General features: G+C 41.5%; 1 protein-coding gene across 1 annotated transcript; it reads left to right on the forward strand.

Moving 5' to 3' along the window:
* The first annotated feature begins 415 nt into the window (after window positions 1–415).
* On the forward strand, window positions 416–21,025 carry trip10b (thyroid hormone receptor interactor 10b). The gene is made up of 14 exons (XM_084345211.1): window positions 416–704; window positions 5,990–6,105; window positions 6,227–6,280; window positions 7,770–7,917; window positions 8,020–8,082; window positions 9,868–9,972; window positions 10,267–10,395; window positions 10,608–10,754; window positions 11,438–11,599; window positions 15,290–15,399; window positions 16,284–16,416; window positions 16,524–16,591; window positions 17,833–17,939; window positions 18,034–21,025. Exons 1-14 carry the CDS (start codon window positions 681–683, stop codon window positions 18,177–18,179), a joined length of 1,512 nt encoding a protein of 503 aa, XP_084201337.1. The 5' UTR covers window positions 416–680; the 3' UTR covers window positions 18,180–21,025.
* The last annotated feature ends 60 nt before the right edge of the window (window positions 21,026–21,085 follow it).

Below are 21,085 nucleotides of genomic sequence, written 5' to 3' on the forward strand. Positions count from 1 at the left end.
AATTAAATAATGTATGCTTTTATTTCTATTACAATGTTTGTTGCATTTTAATTAATTTTGTCATTTATTTTTGGCAGTCGTGGTCCTCCATACAGGAGAACATGAATGAAAACGATTTGTTTAGGACGTGTCCACTATGAGTCAATAGGATTTATTTAAACGTGTTCCCCCAGGTGTACGTGTTACAAATGAAGTGCATGAGTAAGTATTTACTGCCAGACAATGTATGTGTTTATTGAGAGGTTCCGGTTTTCAGGAGCGTTTACGATGAAAATAACCTCAAGCTGCTTCTTTAAGATAAAACAAACAGAGACGCTGCTGCTGCCGGGAGGTTTTCCCCAGCCGGTTCCTCCCCCTTCCCTCTCTCTCTCTCTCTCTCTCTCTCTCTCAGGGACCCAAACTTGTTTGAGGAAAAAGCGCCTGAACATATTTTTTCTCTCGCTGGCTGCTGGGAGAAACAGGACAGACCGTGTCCGTGCCAAGGAGAAGGCGTAGACTTCCTCCAAACATTTCCTCCGCCATCTCCGCTTTCGAGACTCAGAAGTTTTGTGGAATCTTTGTAGCGACTTTTCTTTTCTTCTTCTTCTTCCTCCACCTGGTTGTTGTCTCTTTTCTGTCCTATACAACACACACCGGAGAGAGGACTCCTCCATCTGAAACTTTTTTTTTTTTTTGCAGACATGGACTGGGGAACAGATCTTTGGGTAAGTTTGACAGCTGACACAGAAGAAGTCCTCTGGGAGAAGTCATTATTAAAAACATATATGTACATATACCTTAAACGTCCCTTAAGAGTCGAGTCGTCCTGTGGTTTGTTGTCGTCGACACATTATGTACACGGGAGTGTTGTTTTTCCACGGTAGGCCCGGGTTAAGTAATCTTGAAACAGCAGCAGCAGGAGTCTTTCTCTAAAAGCCTGCAGCCAGAGGATTTCGCAACCCCTGCTACATACCTTATCATAAGCAGAGGGGAAAGAAGAGAGGGTTTATGACTTCATGGTTACCTTATCTGCTGTAGGATAAAGGTGTGCTCCACCAGCTTTTGCTTCGCTTGTACCTGAGCACATCACATCTCAGGGTTTGTGTTGTGGGTTTCTTGCCCCAGCTGTCCTCGTCTGTGTGTGAGTTATGGCTGCATCTGGTCAGTGACAGTCATCAGGTCAGACAACCTCCTCATCATCACTTACACACCATCAGTGGAGTCAGCCAGCTTTAAAGTTAAAGGACACAACCGGAGTGGCCACCGATGCCACTTCCTGATTGATCAGTCGAATGTTTCGCCTACAAAACATAAGAAATACACACACACAAAAAAGGCAAACTCGGACAAGAATTTTTGTCCCACCGGCAGTCCAGAAGCTAAAGACATCCTGTTTACTGCCGCTGAAAGGCAGGAAATCCTCACACACGAGAAGCTGAAACAAGAGAAAGTTTTCAGAGTTATAAATCTGATTTCTGGTGATGGACCGATCGCTAACAGATGACTCGCATGTTGTGTGTACAGTGTGCGTCCTGGCTGTTAAACTGTTTATGATAGTTGGTTTAATGGGTGGCGATGAAGAGCAAACAGAGCTTATTTCCCCAAATCCTGCTGTGATTGTGGTCAAAGTCTGAGTACATGCCTCTGAGATTATTTCACAGTCAAACACAGACTGGGTGAGGCTATTGTGTGTTTCGTGCCGCTGTTTGTTGGGTTGAGAGTTGAAATTCAAAATCATTCAACAGCTGCTGCTCGGGGCGTGTTCGACGGGATCTGATAAACTCTGGCTTCATCAGACTTAATTGTTGGGAAAACCAAAACATTTCATAGCTGGAGCTGAAACCAGGGGTTGATTATTCATTGACATCAAAAAAACATCTGCAACTATTATTTTCATTAGCAAGAAACCTCCCAGGGAGCGGAGGCTTGGTTTATTACAAGGCGATATTAACACAATTACACACAAAGTTCATGATTTGCGAACTCATGTCTTCAGTAATGGTCTTGAGCTCCTGTTGCTTTGACAAGTATGAGGAAACAACAGACAGACAAACACTAATTAAGAGAATGTCTCTCATTATTTCGAGATACTAAGTAATTTTTTCAAGAAAGTCTTATTGTCTTGAGATGCTGTGTCATGATTTTGAGATACTAAGTCATTAGTTTGACAGTTTATCATCATTTCAAGATACTGAGTCATTGTTTTGAGATACTAGGTCGTCATTTGGAGAAAGTTTCTCATTTTTATGACTTAGCGGATCTTTTTTTGTACAAATTGGCAGAAATGGATCTTCACACACACGCTTACATTAGCTAACCGATATGTGATGTGTTTAGAGTGAAAAGTAAACGACCGACATGTCTGATGTGACAATAAAATGTTGCTTTATAATGAGGTAAACTTACATTTCAGAAATATAACACAACACACCTCAAATCAGCCATTTTTTGGACGTCATGCTTGAGGTTGTGATGTGTTACTAGCAAAGTTATTTGATTTTGTTTGAAGCTATCTGGTAGCGACTAAGAGCTTTACACAAACTTGTACCTACAGCTGGTGCGACCCTCTGCTGCTGTTTTGTAGCTTTCACTATGACTGAGGTGAGCTAGAATCTGACCTCGGATCAGCCTGGATCAGGAAGCACAGATGCGTCTGTGGTACGTCACGGTGAGGGGTGGGACTAGTCCGACTGGTTCCAGGGTTTTGAGAGGCCCCTGGGACCGTCAGTCACAGGGCGGAGGTTCACACTGAGCTAATGATTATCTCATTCCTGAACCCTCTCTGTCTCCCTATCAGTATTTCCTCCTCTGACACAAACATGCAGATGTGCTACAGTAGAGTACTGGGGCGTAGTAGTAAACGCATGCAGGAGTATATCTTCAAGATTTTTCACTAGCTCTCTAGTCTGTCGCAGTTTGTTTCTCATCCATCCGTTCACTCTCCTTCCTGCTGCTGGTTTTAACAGCCCAAACATTTTCTACTCCATCTTCCTCTTATGTTTTCTCAATCCTGTTCCTTCCTCTTTCCCTGCCTCCTCCCAGCCCTCTCGTATCCAGGACATGGCTAACTGTGTTACTGTATGATCTCCATTTAGCTTCCCCCTCCTCTGAGGACTCGATATCTATGTCTCTGGCTCCCAAAGACCTTGCAGCACACACATACTTGTACTTCTATACTTGTGAGGACCCTCACTGACATAATGCAGTCCATAGCCCTTTACCCTAACCTTAACCAGCACACTTCAATTTCTAACCCTGACATTATAAACTGAGCCTTAAAACTAAGTCTTAGCCTTCAAACAGCCCTTTGAAGTTGTGAGGAGAGGCCAAAATGTCCCCACACTGTTGTTTAAAACCTTGGTCTTCATTATGTAGCTAGTACAAGAACACACACACACACACACACTAACAAACAACCAAAAGGTGGGGTCTTTCTTTGTGTTACGCAAGAGACACAACAACAGAACCACCCTGGTGCTTTTGTGCGTCCAGGTTCTCATGTGTCAATATAATGACGCCATTCAGTTTTCGTGGTCACGTCCGTCTTCAGCGAGACCTTCACTGAATGTCCTGACTCTCTGTAGATATAAGTCAGTGGAGACGGAGAGCACGAATGTTACCTGCCCAACAGGTTTGTGCGTACGTGTGCGTGTGTGTGTTTTGAATGCAAGGATGTGTGTGAAAAGAGAGGAATGTTGAAAGGAGAGTTTGCTTCAGTCTCTGCTACACCTTTATACCTAGTGTGTGTATAAAGAAGGGAGGATACTACGTGTGTGTGTGTGTGTGTGTGTGTGTGTGTGTGTGTGTGTGTGTGTGAAATTATAAAGAAGGGAGGATACTACGTGTGTGTATGTGTAGGGTTATTTTTAGCCTTACATTTTCATATGTAGCTCAATCATAACCTGATGAAGTGCGATGCTAAAGCGCTTCGTCGATCGACAGAAGATCGATCAGGAACTATTTCAATAATGGGTTCATTGTTTAAGTATGACTTGTCCCAGCTGGTTTTCTTACTCATCTATGACAGTTGAACTGAAAATCTTTGGGTTTTGGACAAATCAAGAATTTTTTTTTTGCGAAGTCCCCTCGGGCTCTGGGAATTTCTGATGGGCATTTTTGGTGACTGTCATGAGACAAAACAATGATTGAATGATGTGGAAAATAACTGGTAGATTCCTAATCAAGATAATGGTGGATTACAGCCCTCAGTCCAACACAGGTTTGTTTTGTTCTGCGGTTGTCAGACTTTGCAAAACATTATTTGTGGATATTTGCACACTTTGTCAGACACTCCCTGGTTTGGAGCCTGAATGCTGGGGGAAGGGCTGCAATCAGTATACATATCATAGTGGTGATGAAAAGATTGGTCATCAGTCAGTCAGTTTATTTGACTATTAAGGGCCAGCAAAAACAAGTTGTAGATGCAACATTGATAAGGTTTCAGCGACTTGTTCGAGGTTACAGATTGATGGTTTTGGTCTCTACCGACTCCCGAGGGAAATGTTTGGTTCTTTAGCTGCTAAATACTCAACTATGTTCTCCATGTAGCCACGAACTGAGTCTGTCTGCTGTTTGGTGCTCAGCATGTAGTGTACAGCAGGTTTTAAGATGTTTTTCACTGAAAATGTCAGTATGAGCGCAGTAAAAATGAACCAAAACAATAAAGATGTGGGCCAGACAGAAAAACAGTGAGCTGAGACTCAGTATAAAGCTCTGTAAAGCTGAGAGACGCTGCAGTTTTAGATGATTATTCTCTGTGGATTCATCACTACGAGTGAAATCGCGTTGAAATGTTGTTTCCACGTTGACATTTCATTTGTTGTTATAAAAATATTGATTATAGCTGCTTTAATGACCACTTATCAAGCAAAAATGCTAAATATTAACTAATTCTAGCTTCTTAATTGTCGGGATTTGCTACTACTCTGATGTGAAAGTGAACTGAACTCAGCTGAGTTTTGAGCTGTCGGTCAAGTCAAAGAATCAATTTCGTGACATCCCCTTGGACTTTACGGTATAGGTCATTTATTAACTTTTCTGACATTTCATAGATGGAAAATCAGCGGATTAATCAGTAATGAAAACAATCATTAATAGCACATGAGAATTGTTTTAGCACAGCTGCTGTGTTGTTGTTAGCGGTGCTGGGTCAGACGTGTGTGAGCTGACCAATCAGAGGAGGCTGGATATCCCGGAGGAGGGGCCTTAAAGAGACAGGAGCTAAAACAGAGCGTTTCAGACAGATATATACAAATATTCAGTTTATGTTTCACATAAGACAAAGAAAAGCAACAAATATACGCATTTGAGAGACTATTGAACGAGACAATGTTTGGCCTGTTTGAAAAAAAATCATAATTATCTGTTAGTTGCTCATCCAATAATCAACTAAGCCTTTCAGTGCTAGGTTGAAGTCAGTGGCCCACTGACATTAACATTAACAACGCTGTTAGTTGAGATCAGATAAGATATTACTTTAGTGATCTCCCAGAGGGGAACTTGAGGTTACAGCGGCACAAGGATAGAATAAGTACAGATAAATAGAGAAACTTGAAGAAAATAGAAAGAAGAAGGGAATAAAATAGAAACTATGCAAGAGTGCAGTACCGTCTCAAGCAAAGTAACAGTCACACACACAGTTCCCTCTGTCAGACTTGTACTGCAGCCAGCTTCACTTCTTGTTTCGGAGGCTTTTTTTCTTTCAGTCTGGTCTTCAGTAGATGAAACACATGATCGACTTTTAAGGTCAAGTGTGACCTGAACAGTTTCCTTGGTCTCATCGTGCGTGCGATTAGTTCGATGTCCAGTTGCATTGTCTTGATTTGGACGGTGCACAAAATTGGGTGCAGGTCCTGCACTGATGTAATCGCCCAATCTCAGCTTTAACTGGAGCACAGAGCAAAAAACTGAGCCACAAACCTTTAGACTGCACTGTGTCAGCTGTTCTCCAGTGTTTGTGTGCATATACATATATAGAAACAAGTGTTTCTGTGTGTTGTTCCTGTCTTAGGACCAGTATGACCACATCGACAAGCACACACAGTCGGGCCTCGACCTGTTGGAGCGTTACATAAAGTTTGTGAAGGAGCGGACAGAGGTAGAACAGAACTACGCCAAACAACTAAGGTCTGCCGTCTTTTTTTGTTAGCTTGTTCCTGAGTGTTATGTTTACATGAATGTATTTGTGTATTTGGGCATTTATGTACATATGTGAGAGTCACGCTGCTTCTTTTTCATCGTCTAACAGGAGTCTAACAAAGAAATACGCCAAACGAGGGAGCAAAGAAGAGCAAGACTGCAAGTAAGGGAACATTTAAACATCCAGTTTTCATCATGTTTCCCTCACTTCCTTTTATTTTGCATTTCAATTTTAAAAATAACACATAAAGTAGGAAGGATAACGGTGGCAGATTTACTAAACTTTGATTTCACAGAGAAGAGAAAGGAAACGCATGCTTCTCATTTCTAGGTGACAGCTTTAGATTTTGATGTCAGAAATGACAAGTTAAGCCTCGAGTTAAAACTGCATGTGAGCTGTTGGGAAACTTCAACAGAAAAGGATTTGAGAACAAGGAATAACCCATACATTTGATAAATGTAGCTATTATCTATTATCATAACTTCCCCAAACAAAACAAGAGCAGGACAGTTACTCCAAAGCAGTGGTTCTCAAACTTCTTCTTTCATGTTCTTCAGAAGCCAAAAAAAAAGTCCACACAGTCTACCCAACATTTTTTTTGTCGTCATTAACATTAAATAATGTAGTTAACTTGAAAATAACACTAGGTCAAGCTGTGTTTCCACTGAAGTACTCTGGTATGGCACTCTTTGAACCCAGCGTAATCCCTAATCACTGTACCTAAACGCCAGATGTGCTGTCCAGACAGTACTCTCGAATGTAGGCAGGATTTTTACTGGCCGGCTTCGGGGAAACCGCTTTCACTTTCCACTTTCCACTTTCCAGCTGTTGGGAAACAACAGGGGAGACTTCTCTGAAATCCCAATAAGCTGCTGCCTTTATTAACTGACACACTGTGACCTTTACTGTACATTACTGCCTGACTGACAGCATATACAAACCGATAACCTTGTTTTCCTCCGCTCTGCTCGCATTCAGCGTCACTTTTCTGCCGCTCGCTTACGTTCGTTCGGCTACTCGCTCGCTACGCTCCATGACTATCTGTCTTTTGCCTGACCGCACGGCATACACGTGCAGTTGTTTATGACAACATGAAACGCGCTTTACTTGGCAAAAGGCTGCAGGCAGCGAGACAAATCAGGAAGTGAAATCTTACTGGCTGTTCCGACTCAGTGGGCTGCAGTGTTTTAACTCCACCTTATAGTATCTGGGTGACGAAAAAACAGGACGGTATTGAATGGTTGTTTTGGTGCTTTTGACAATGGAAACGCAAAAACAACCATTCCCAAGTGTAATAAACTGAACTGAGCTGAATGATTGCTCGGTGGCTTTAGTGCTGTAATAAGTATGCCAGTTAGCCAGACATGCTAATGTTTGCAGCTTACACAGATAAACACACAGTTGAATCCATTCCTTTAAAGTTTGATCGTGTAGGAAACGCTAAACAAAAGACTAACCTGCCAAGTTGCTTTTGGAAACGAGCGGCACTTTCACACGATCAAGTGATCTGATAAATCCAGCTGCCTCGCAAGATAAATAAAATCTTCTCAATTATCTCGAGTATTGCATGTGGGGCTCAGCGAATGGTCAATTAAATGTTGTTCTCTTCAGCTGTAATGATTTTCCAAACCGTCTGTCTTCCCTGCTGCAGATTCAGCAATCACGCATCATTTCAGGAGATCCTGAACGAGCTGAACGACTACGCCGGCCAGCGAGAGCTCATCGCTGAAAACATGATAACCGGCATCTGCGTCGAACTCACCAAGTACCTTCAGGATCTGAAACAGGAGCGCAAAACAGTGAGAGAGGGAGGGAGAAAAGGGAGAAAAAGACGTTAATCAGAAGTTTAGAAAATTGATGCGATGCACTGTGTCATCATCTCACACCTCTTCCTTCCCCAGCACCTGTCTGACGCCAAGAAGACCCAGCAGAATTTAGAGAGCACCTTTAAACAACTAGAAAGTGTGAGTCACATGTCGTTGTTGCTTGTTGTCGAGACATCTTGTTTTGGGTCACGTTAGTTTGATAGAAAGATTGGTATCTGGTAATGCAGATAGATTTTGTGGTTTTGTTGGGTTCAAACGCAGTCTTTGACGGACACATCTTCTTTGAACAGAAAGCCAAGGAACATTTATTCATCATTCATTCAAGTGTTACTATTTTTGTTTTCTTTTGTTTCCTTGGGTTCAGAAATATCTGACACTTCTTTCTCCTACCTGGTTCTAATTTGGTGATTGAAATTTTTGTTTGCGCTAGTGAAAAAAAATCTTTTCTTTCTTTCTGTGACAGAAACCTGTTGACAGCGAGGTCTTTGGATAATCCGCAGTAGAACAAGAAACACATGTCGCTGCTGAATATTTCAAATTTTGCTACCACTTCCTATTAGAGCGCCTTTACTTCAATGTTCATGAGTCACAACCAAGTTTTAACTCAATCCAACCAAGCCTGATAGCTGATTGGATTTGATTTATTGATTATTTATTTCGTGTGATGCACATAACCTTCCCAGGTTTACAAGGGAATGGGATTACAATTCATTTCATTATTATTTTACAGCACTGTCTTAACTAATTATTCTCCCTTCTCTCTCAAACTTGACAAAGAAAATCTGCCGAGACGAAGGTTCCCTTCCTGAAGCACAGCTCATGTTTTTCATAATCATCCAACCAAAAGAAATCAGCATGAAGTGAGGACATTTGGTAGAAAGTAGATCCCTTACGTCAGACAGAAAAACAGGAAATGAACCTCATTCTTAGTTTCACCTCGCTCACACAGCAAACAAAGTCTGTCCTCCTCTGGAGTGGCATTAAACCTGCCAGTCTCCGGGGCTAATGGTGATGCTCCTGAGCGTGACTGTGCACACAGGGGTCTTTGCCTTGTGTTTCAATTATACTTCACAAAAGGTTTCACAGTGTAACCCTAACCCCCAGGAACGACCATGTGAGAGGTCCCAATTAAATATCTTTTCAGTGAGTCTATGATCAGACATCTTCACGTCTGTTCCTAAGCTGAAGCATTTAACGTTTATTTAGATCAGTTAGAAGACATTAACAACAACTTCTGTGTTGCCAGGTTGTGAATTCTTTCTCAAGACATTGAGTTAATAGAAAGCACAGCGAGTGTCTCACTTCCTAATAAGTCATCAACTTTCTATTAATCCAACAGCAAAAGTTAAAAATCATCTGCAATTATAAGATCTATTAGATGAACAATAAAAGTTTTTTTAACAATCCATCAAACCTTATTAAGTTGTACTAAATGGATTTTAGTCCAGATAGGTCTAAACTGTCCAGGGAAGAGGTGGACCTGATGAATAAAACAGGTGTCCTACACCAGCCACAGATATAAATGATAATAAAGGCAGCAATTACATCATATAAATCTCTTACAGAGGACTTAATAGCTTTATAAGATGGTATTGTAGTTCTTTTTATGCTGTCGGCACCACAAACCAAATTTAATTCTCCTCCATTATTCTGGGGCGGGCAGAAGAAATCTCTGCGACATCTCAAATACCTCAAAGCCAAATTAATCTATCTGCGTTACTGACACCACCAGATGTAAATGAGTTCATATATATATCGTTTGTAATTTGTGTTAACTGACCAAAATCTGCATTATTGTTTTGGACGGTCCCTTTGCATTTTAAGTACCCCGAGTAGGACTGAATCCCTGACTTTTATAGTGTTAATACTTCTAAAGCTCTGTTCATTAAAGTGTCAATCTGTGTGTGTGTACATGCCCTGCAGACTAAGAAGCGTTTTGCCAAGGAGTGGGCGGAGGCTGACAAAGCCACACAACAAGCAGAGAAGACAGAAAACGACCTCAATGCCACCAGACTCGATGTCGAGAAAGTAAACACAAACACACAAACACACAACAAACTGAGCACTGATTTATTTTATTTTACACTTTCTGGTTTTTAAGCTATTTTTTGTCCAAATCCTTGAACTGTCCTTGTCTGCCTCCCGTTTTGGCTGCTTACGCCTCCTTGTATCTCCCCTCCCTCCCTCCTTCCACCTCCTCCCTGCATCTGTTCTCCCACTTTGCATTTTGTTTTGCATCTCTTCATTCGTCCCTCTTCCTGCATCCTTTCATCTTCCCCTCCCTTTTCCCATCCGCCGTTCCACCCATCCTTCGCTCTGAAGGCCAAGCAGCACGCCCATGCCCGCACACACACAGCGGAGGAGTGCAGGAACGACTATGCAGCACAGCTCCAGAAATACAACAAGGAACAAAACTTCTTCTACTACACGGAGATACCGCAGATCTTCAATGTGAGACAGTGACACACGTAAACACACGCATTCATTCACAATGCAGGACAACCGCACACACCTGTTTAAGTGGCGTGGAAACCAAGCACGCCCTTGTTTGTCCTTCAAAATGTAATCCAGTGTTTGCAAGAGCCTTGAAACGTGTGTAAACACAGACAGAATGAATATAATAAGGACTTTTAAGAGGCATTGTGTGTTTGTGCACCGGACAGAAAATGCAGGACATGGACGAGCGGAGGATCCGGCGGCTGGCGGAGGGATACTGCCAGTTTTCAGACATTGAGAAGAAGGTGCTGCCCATCATCTCCAAGTGTCTAGAGGGAATCACTACGGCAGGGAGGAAAATTGATGAGAAACAGGTAAATGTACTCAGTAACTGTGGGGGGGGGGGGGGGGGGGGGGGGGGGGGGCAGCAAATTGCACAAAATGCCAAATTAGTGTTGCTTTAACGGAGGCCCTAAAATGTAAACAAAGCCTGCAGTACTCGGGATGATGGTCATAATGTAAAGTAATTCCTAAACGCACTGTAATGTACTTTCTTTTTCTATGTACACAAGTTTGTAAGGTGTATCTAAGCAATCCGATAAACATTTCTGTAATAGAAACCTAATATTGATTGAGTGTCTCGGAGAGGTGTTGATTTATCTCCCTGGTGATTTTAAAAGCAGGAGTTTTTTATGGATTCTCTTCTTCATTATTTCAGACATGTAAATTAGGTCAATTTTCAGCGAAATTCACAAACCGTTAAGAAAAAGCATAACACGAAAACATCACGCTATTTGTTGTTTGTTGTTATGTTTTTGACAGTGATTTGTTTTTCTTTGATCTCTTTTTGCTCCGTACATGTCTTTAGTAACGACACGTTTATGTTAAAAAGCAAATATCGGCCAATATACTGTTAGAAACCTCAAAAATCCAGGACCAGTTGGTCTCGATCGAACGCCTGAGGGGAACTCTGAGTCCACACATACAAATCGAGCGCTTAACATGTAACTCTGACTGTTTCTTTGATGTCAGCGAGTGTCTGTTTGTCTCCCTGCAGGACTCGATGCTGTTCATAGAGCAGCATAAGTCTGGTTTTGAGCGACCTGCAGATGTGGAGTTTGAAGACTACACCCAAGGAATCAAACCAGCCACCTCTGACTCCAGCCTCCACCCACCCAAAGTCCGAGCCAAGCTCTGGCCTTTTAGCAAGAAGAACAAGGTACATTTTGCTCACATCAGATTTTCTTCTCTTTGAGTTCACATAAGAAGAGCAGCGTCTCAAGGACGAGACATTCACCGCTTCTCTCCTCTCTGCTTCGCCTGCTCCTGCATTTGACAACCTGAAAATCCTCCCCGTCCTGTTCTTTAAATGTGGCCCAACTTATCCGGGCTAACAAGTTAATAGCAGGCTAAAATTAACCCTGCCATTTCTAATTATATAATCATATATCCTGACTCTTTAGATGCAGGATTGATACGGTAGACTTTCTTGAAACACTGCATGCTCTTATTTTGAAAAAAAAGAAAAGCAAAATGAGCAGAGACTGGAAACAGCTGGGCACTGTAAGGGTTGTAAATAACGCATGAGAAAATAGACTGCAGTGCCCATATTTCATTGTGTAAAGAAACATGTCACCACCCTGTGCAACACTGCGGTACATTAATGTGTTTTTAATAGTGTTCAGACAACAATTGAGGCTTGTGGCTGAGATGAATAAGATATATTGCACTGCGTGTAGGATTTGTTGACACAAGAAACATAAATAACAGCAGATTTATCCTTTTAATATCTGACATGTTTCAATTTTAGATACAGTAACAATTACATCAACATATCTCGGTACGTTTCTAAGCATAGGTGTCATGTTACAGCTACAATAAACCTGTATGTTGCATGTTTGGCGACTTGCTGCAGATACGTTTTAAGACGGCTTAAAAGCCAAAACAGGAAGCGGCTCTCTTCTTGTGTCTTGCTCCTGTTAACCGCCGTAGAAGTGCAAAATGACGCTCACATGATCTCATAACAATGCTTTAGACTGAACGCACACACTCAGACACACACGCATGCAACTCGGCACACATTCCACTCATGTCTTACTCCACCACCCTGTTGCCCTCAGGGGCCAATTCTAATTCCAGTCTGCTGCACAGACTTGCCCTAAAACACCCCACGCTCTCTCTTTAACTGTTCGTCCACTTTACTGCAGAAATCTCTGCGCCTGTTTGACTCACTCCTCTCTTCTTCTTCTTCTTCTTCTCTTGTTTTCCTCTCATTACCAGTGTAATTTTCTCCCTCCTTTGCCCCCTCTTCCTCTGCTTCCTCCACCTTCTCTTTTTCCTCCCCTCTTCAGTTCGCCCGTCCGTCTTTCTCTCCTCCGTCCCCTTTCCCATCGGGCAGCCTCCCCCTCTCCCTCTCCCTCACGAAGCTGCAGCTCACCCCTCTCTCTCTCTGCCTGAGAGAGTTTAACCGCTCTGTCAAACCCAGGATTTCCACCTTAAAGTTATTACACAAACAGCACTCGGTGAGTGACGACATCTGCTCGGGTCCAATCCACATCCTCCCCCGCTGTCAAGTTCTTGTAAATGTCTCCCCCATCTCATTCAGATAAGCTGTTGCACGTGGATGTTCGTACTCTGTCTCTAAAATCAGTCTCCATGCTTGTTGTTGTAAAAGTGTGTTTCCCGTGGACCGTATTCAAACAGCGGCCATTTTCCGCTGACATCATGCTCAGGGTGGGAATCTCAAATGCTGACATAACTCGAATAAACTTTGGGAAATATGTTATGAATTCACCACTTCCATCCATTGATCAGTGACTAAAAAGATGATGTGTAGTGAAAATCTATAGGGACATCTGGCCATATTTCAAGGTAAAACAACGTATTTGAAAACCCATTAGCTAGCGTTAGCATTCAACTGCTTCCTTGCCAACATTACCGTTGGATCACATTCAGTTTGTTTCGCTTCCAGGCTTAAATACATGTGCACAAGATGTTTCATGATGTTTGAGAATTAATTTATGCCTTTCCTATCCTATCCTGTAACACTATGATACAATAGTGTTAGCTAGTAGATGGTTGAATACTACAGAAAGCTTCTGTTAGACAATAGCTAACGTTAGCATTCAACCACTTCCCAGCTGAGCGCCATGTTAGAGGAAAATGGCCGCCGTTTGAATATGGTCTATGTGGTGTGTTTGTTGTACACCTGTCTCATACTCTTTGTCCCTCTCTCCGTGTCTAGATGTCGCATGCTGAAAAAAACATGGTAACACTTATTATGGTTACGGGGTAGGCTTAAAAGGTGCTTAAATAACAATATTCTGGTGTTGGACTATTTTAAAATAGATGACTGTTTTAAGGAGTAACTCCACACTGGATCATGCTGCAATGACCTCCACTGTAGCTGCAGAGCTAAGAGCTAGCCAGGAACATGCAAGCAACTGAAACTGCTCTCTCTGGGATACTTTTCATTATGCTGTTTCATTAAGTGTTAGATAACAAGGATAAACTATTAGTTGGCAAGCTATATAGCTCAGTCTAGTGTGTGTGCCTCTCTCATAGGCCTATCATCATAACCTACATTTGCTCTAAGCATCCAATTTTCCCAAAAATGACTACCACCTTTGAAAAACCCAGAAGGTCATTTAACAGAATTATCAGGCAGGTTCAGGTGCACAGTTGAAATTCTTGTGAAAAGCTCCCTAAAGTTATCCTGCATGCCAAAGAAATCATGCAGATTTACTTTGCCATTGTTAGCGAACCCGCTGATTGACCTAATTCCACTTGAATGAGGTTATTTTGCTTCAAAATTGAATCATTCATCATTCATTCACGCAGGTGTGACTGGACTTTGTGTGATCTCACCTCGAATCACAGTTGAGTGTGGTCAGGTGCAAAATTATGTGCAGGGTGCAGTTACTCTTTACTTCACAAAATCAAATGCATCTTTTTTAATGGAATAGAGCACCACCTTTCTATTTAATGAACATTATTATGAAACTTTCTCTTCAAACTAGAGACCACAGAACCAAGTCTTTATTCTGTGATGCCATATTGATATGTAACTTTTAAACAATGCTCTGATTTTGTAAATGCAAAGCCTCAGTCATCCAAAATAGAAAACAAATCCATCATGTGTAGTACTTAATGTTATCTTCCACCTCCAGTGGTATCTAACCATGCAAATAGTGTATATTTTCCACCCCACCACAGCGGAGAAGAATATAAATAAAAATTCTACGACATTTCCTTTCTGCTGCTTTGGATAATCCAAACACATTCACTGTGAAATACTCTGTATGTAAATCTGTAATTTCATACAGACAAAAAACAGGATCCTTTCTACCAACTCAAAATGGTCAGAAGATAATACCTTATTCATCCGCCTCAGTCAGCCTTCACTAGCATAGCTCAATCAAATGCAGAAGTCTACAGCGAGGCTTCTCAACCTCCGGACTTCTTCCACTTTCCTAAATGAACACTGGTATGGCATCACAGGAGAAAGAGTTTCATGTGTTGGTTCTGTGTATTAGTTGTTCGAACAGTACGCAGCAGTCCACAACTGCAGAGATGAAATTCAGAGGTATTCTTCTGGGACGTTATAAGGTCGTGAACAGTCTTTCTCCTCACTCTCTGTCTCTGTTTTCCCATCACTACTGTCATAATAGGGTTTGTTTCCTGGGACACATAACAATTATGTGGTTCTGTATTGTTGTGTTGTTTTTGACCAACATGTAGTAGTAACCTGTCAGTCTGTGTGTAGACGTGTTATTAGCAGTGGGAAAGAGAGATAGAGACAAGGAGGAGTGACATCTGGTGGTGAAGAGCATTGATAAGGTGGTTGTTTACATGAGTGGTTATTGTGTATGTTCTTGTTTTTGTGTTGTGTGTGTGTGTGTGTGTGTAGCCGGCTGCGGCAGAAGATTTCTCTCACCTTCCTCCGGAGCAGAGGAAGAAGAGGCTGCAGGCGAAGATTGATGACATCACCAAAGATCTACAGAAGGCACAGGACCAAAGGTGACGACATCATCAACGGTGTCACAGGCAGCTCTGAGGCCTGAAAACTCAGACTTAATCATTTTTTGTCTTTTGTTATCACGAAATGCTACTGAGTTTTACTACATGACGTTGACTGTGAACATCTGAAGTTGTCTTATGTGGTGGATCCATTTACTTGGATCAGTCAGTCAGATCAGACTAAAAAGGACAGAGGTGTTTTCGTGCTTTTAGATTTAGTTTAAAGCCGTCATCAAGCGCAGGTGGAGGTGTCAAGAAACAACCTCTAACTCCAACTGCAAGCTTGAAACAGCCACGATACCTCTTTCGCTTTTGTAGCAACTCTACTGTCATATATTTTAAACGTCACCGTCTCCAGGTTAATTAGTTTACCCTGTATAAATTGGTAAAATTGGGAAACTGCAGAGGTGAGAAGCATTTTTAAAAGCCTTCAAAGTGTTTCTCTACAGGCTGAATATCCATGAAAAAATCAGCAGCAACCAAAGTTCAAGTCTGGGTAAAGAAACCCTTCATTATTATTTATAAAGAATTTAACACTGAGCTAATCTGCTTCATCAGGACCGTGTTGGTGTGATTTGATCAGATTTGAGCGGCAGAGGCAAACAACTCGATAACTGTGGGAAATTTTAAAGCTGCAGTGTTCTCCTCAGTTGGCGTCAACAGTTTGGAGAAAATCCTTTCCCCGTTTGAACATGCCAATTCTCCCGTGCACAAAGACAAGTCTGAAAAAAAATATTTTTCCCAGTTAAGTGTGGAGAAACTTGACTGTAAAATCTTCTGCCCATCCTTCCTGTTCTTATCAGCACTGCTGCACAGGAGAGAAACTTCCTTAATGAGCGCTCACATTTGCAAAACAATAACACTTTCCTATCTCTTGACCTCAGTGACGCACTGGAGAAGATGAAGGGTGTGTACGAGCAGAATCCACAGATGGGAGACCCCTCCAGTCTGGAGCCTCAGATCACAGAAACTACCCAGAACATCGGCCGTCTGAGGGGGGAGCTCGCCAAATATGAGGTTATCACACATACTCCACATGCACATATACAGTATATGCTTATAATGTGTGCATGACAGATCAGAGTGCAGTATTTGAGTCAACATCTAGCTCTTGTTGGTTACAGACGTGGCTGTCAGAAGCAGTGGGAGGAGAGGAATCTTCCAACGCCATCAACAATAATACTCAACATGGGTAAGACCTGCATTTAAAAGAGTAGTTTGAGATTTTGGGGGAAAAAAAGCTTATCCACTTACTTTAAATGCAGAGCGTGGCACTACTCATGTTTTTCCAGTAAATATGAAACTGCTGCCAGCAGCTGACTAGTTTAAGTTTGCATGAAGAATTGAAGTCGGGAGACTCTCGATGGACTGCTAAGACCTGCAAGGTGACGGTGACCTTGACAATGTCACTGCGCTGGACATGAAATTGTCCAATAATCTGATAGTCCCCCCATAAAATATCTTGTTGCTTCTGCACTTCAGTCTGTGTACAGATAAAATAAACAAGATGCATAAAACGTGTGAATTGGTGAGCTTTAGAGACGGATACGTTACCTTTGGAAGGAGTCACGCTAGCTGTTTTCTCATGTTCTCAAGTCTTTGTGCTAAGCTAAGCTACCCATTCATATTTACAGTAAAGATAAGATGACAGTAGGGATGTAATAACAAAAATATGTGTACCCATGTATTGCACAAATTTTGAGGTAAACTTTTAGTTGTAAGCCGCACTAATGTACGGAGGCTAGCACAACCAGATGATCTCTGTGCACCGGAACAAAACTGGATGAGGAATTATGGATAAGGCGCTGTGTTGACGTTGCTCCATCGTTGTAGGGAATGTGATTGGAAACACATTGAAAATTTCAACATGGATCTTACAAGGAAAATCTAGATCTAGATCATTCCTATGAAAGCATTACTCAGATCTTCCGTGTTGTTGGGCCCAGGGAGCGTGCGCACTAAAGACTTCTGCCAGTCAAGCCGACTAACTTGACTTACTTGAATGGGCATAAAAAGATTTGTGTGTCTCTTCTAGACTTTCCAGATGTCATTGAACCAAATGGCTCAAATTATCACGGTGGAACAAGTCATTTCACAAAGGTTCTGATGCTCAAAAAAAACATGTATCCACTGTTTAAAAGCTGCTCTTTCACAATGTAAGCTTATGGGAAAAAGACACAAAAGCACCCCAGTGCCTGACCTAATAATTACACAGTTTGGCTACAAAAGCTGGCTTCAAAGCCTAGCGCTCTTCCTGGAGGACATTCGACAGCATCACACAGATGGAAAAAAAGCATCCTTCTAAGTTTTTTTTTTCTCCCCGGTATACCAAACTTGCACTGAACTGTGACTCCTAAACAGGAATGAAACAAACTGTGACCTCTGTGTTCACTTTTAGTGTTATCAATCTTTTTCTTGGATTTGTGTATTCAGTGTCGTAGCAGCCGAACAGTCTCAACACGTCTACACAGAGTTTGACGACGAGTTTGACGACATGGAATCTCCCATAGGCCAGTGCTCGGCTCTGTACACCTTTGAAGGTACGTCTTAACTTATTTATACTCAACTTGTTCTGAAATAGATCTCATTTTTCGCTTTTAATAATGTCTCTTACTCGTGTGCGATTGTCTGCAGGCAACAGTGAGGGCACCATTTCCATTACGGAGGGAGAGCTGTTGAGTATAATGGAGGAGGATAAAGGAGATGGATGGATGAGAGTCCTCAGAGCCAGTGGAGAAGAGGGCTATATACCTTCGTCCTATGTCAAACATACCCCGTAATACACACACACACACACACACACACTCGGAGCTTGTGATGGAAAGTAAAGAGCCAAAGGTGAATACAAAGTCATCCATGATAATTGGAGCTGTCCTCTGCATCTTTTATCTCAGCCAGTGACGTGTATAGTGAGATGAAAGTGAGTGATTATAAAGCTTGTTATCGAGGCTGATTGCGATATCCTACACTCCCCGTCTCTGCTCGCAGCGGCAGGGCAGGCCGTCTCTAAACACAGACTGTCAGCCCTGTCTGATCTTTATAAATTTAAGCTCTTTTAAAACCAAACTTTTTGAATGTATCCCTGAACTTTTTGTCACCGTGTTAAGTGACGACTCATGTAACATATTCAGCATCACAGTAGCCTGACGCTACGTTTCTTTACGTCGATATATCCACTCACTTGACCTTCCCACTGCCATCTCTAATAACCTGCTGAACTTTATCTTTTTGTTACACCAGCGCTCTGCTAAAACCTCTTTCCTGACAGGATAATGTGAGTTTTTCTTTCTTTCTTTTTTTTTTTTTATTCATAGTGATGTGATGTTTTATGAGTTAAAACTGGATGAAAACCACTACTCTATAGGGAGAGTACAAAATACAAATTCTCTCAACGGACTGTCATGGTAAAGGATAGGTTTTTGATTTTTATGCCCATTTTAACGTGTATGAAAACAGGCTGTGTTTGCTGTAATCATTCCTCCAGTCCAACCTGGCCCAAAGAGATTCTTCCTAATATGCTTCTAATGTAATCCACGGTCCTTAGTCTGGGTCGAAGTTTTTCTGGATCTAATATGAGGCTTCACCCATCTGAGTTAGTGGGTATTTTCTTGGTTGTGTGACTATCAATCCACTACAGCTCAGCAGGAAAACACTGTCTGGGAAAAAAGAGGAATTTCATACTGAAGACATCAGTAAGTCAGTCTGCTGGGGCCTCATATTAGCTTATCTAAATAAACCTCAAGTATATTTTTTACACAGAAGACAGGATGTGGATTTTGTGCCCCATCAGTCCCATTGGAAGCACTTTAGGAACGAATCGTTAAATGGCCAGTATGATCAGGTTACCTGAACCTAACTCCATGATATATTACAGTTTCTCCACCAGAGTGAAAACCTCTAGGAAATGTAATGTTTTTGTGAATTTAAAGTGGAAATAGACAACTTTTTATCCTAAATGTATCATTATGAAGTAAATATTGATTACACAGTGTAATAGCTGCAGAAAAATATCACCATCCACACTTGGATTGGTTCCCGACAGACCATATTCACACGGCGGCCGTCACGCTCAGGGTGTGGAAGCATGGTCCATTGTTCTGTCAACATGTGTTACTTACCACAGGTTGATAGGTCAGTCAGGGTTATGGACAGTGCTATCAACGGTAGCATTTTTTGACAAGGAAGCCTATATTATCAGAACAACGGTATCTGTTCCCCCTTCAGTATGCGTTTTCCTCCTGCCAACACGACTTGAGAGCATTCAAAACCGAGTTGTTGTACTAGATCAGTAAGGAACAAAATCTGCCGACTTATTAGTAGAAACTAAGTGTTTTACTCTGCCTTAAGTTCTCCTTCAAATTGGGAGTCTTATGGTTGTTTTTTTGCCTTGGACAGTAGCCAGGCTACTTATGGGAGGCGTCTTGCTAATGCTACCGCTAGCGGCCAAAAAACAAACCAGGAGCTGCGAGTAAGCCAGGAAGAAACAAACATCTGTGTTTGTCATCATCTGTGTTTAAAAGTTGTCTGTTTTCACTTTAAGACATGGAGGATAAAAACAAAGGAATAGGCCATGGCCAAAGTTCAATATAAAGTAAAAACACAGCATGTTACAATAATTCTGGCACAAATACTTGATGAACTGTGAGTGTTTGAGGTTGCAACCTGATACGATGTGCAATCCAAGAGTGGATAACAAGCGATTATTAAGCCCTTTCCTTCACCTTTTGATTTATACTTTGCACAAAACTGGCAGACCGGTTACATTTCTGGTCATCAACTGGTTATCTTTGACGGTTTTTCTCTCTCTCTCCTACATGTATACTGGCTTTACCTGGTTAAACCGCCTGTTTTTATGTACTGAGCCTCCAGACTTCTGAATCTCACTCTTACAGGTCTTTTTTTAAAACAATGTCTTTGTGATCTGTTCAGCCAAATTTTAAAAGAATTAACGACACATGGATTGATTTTAAAGGGGGGTAAATTTGAGTTTTTAAGATTCAGTGATGAGTAAAAAAGAAAAAAGTTTAAGCACTTTTAAAATCTGATAGGAGTGTTTAAAGAGCCACTCCACATGTTTTAAGACATATTGCTGTAAATAATTTGTGTCTAATATGGTTTCTCCTCAATTCGTCTAATTTGTAAGAAAGTTTATTTTTGAGTCTCTTTTTTAACTCGTCAAATACCGACGCTTCGGGATGGCAGCCAAATGTGACCTGCAATCCCAAAGCGAGTTGGGAATGAGACTTTCTTACAAATTGGACCTTTAACTAGTTAACAATTATTTAAGTTACATCTCCCCCTCCATGGTTGAAAAACGCTGAATCTAGGAATATACTGAAACGGTGTGTAATTGGACGAAGGTTTGTACATGAAAGCACAGAGAAACTTTCCTCATTCAGCAGATACGTTAGAAAACCGCAGCAACATTTATATTTAAGGGGCCATTGAAAATCTCACTCTTATTGAGCCATGTAAGGTTTACCCATCTCCTTCTCTACCACTCTGTCCTGCACTAGTAGACGTTTTTTCTCAACATTTAAGGGTTATTATTGTATGATTCATTTTTTAAAAAGAAATGTATGTATTTACATGTATTCTTTGAGTCATAAAGTGAAATGAAAAAACATACCTTGTCTTGTTTTTTGTTTCTTTACAGCATCATTTATGAGAAATATTACATGCAAAA

The sequence above is a fragment of the Pagrus pagrus genome (genome assembly GCF_965226575.1).
Source record: "Pagrus pagrus genome assembly, chromosome: 2".
NCBI classification, from domain to species: Eukaryota; Metazoa; Chordata; class Actinopteri; order Spariformes; family Sparidae; genus Pagrus; species Pagrus pagrus.

Excerpts from the sequence above, each read along its gene's own strand:
- trip10b (XM_084345211.1), top strand. The coding sequence starts at position 681 with ATGGACTGGGGAACAGATCTTTGG. Across the intron at positions 8,083-9,867 it reads CCTTTAAACAACTAGAAAGT|ACTAAGAAGCGTTTTGCCAA; the intron begins GTGAGTCACATG and ends CATGCCCTGCAG. Across the intron at positions 16,417-16,523 it reads GGGAGCTCGCCAAATATGAG|ACGTGGCTGTCAGAAGCAGT; the intron begins GTTATCACACAT and ends TGTTGGTTACAG.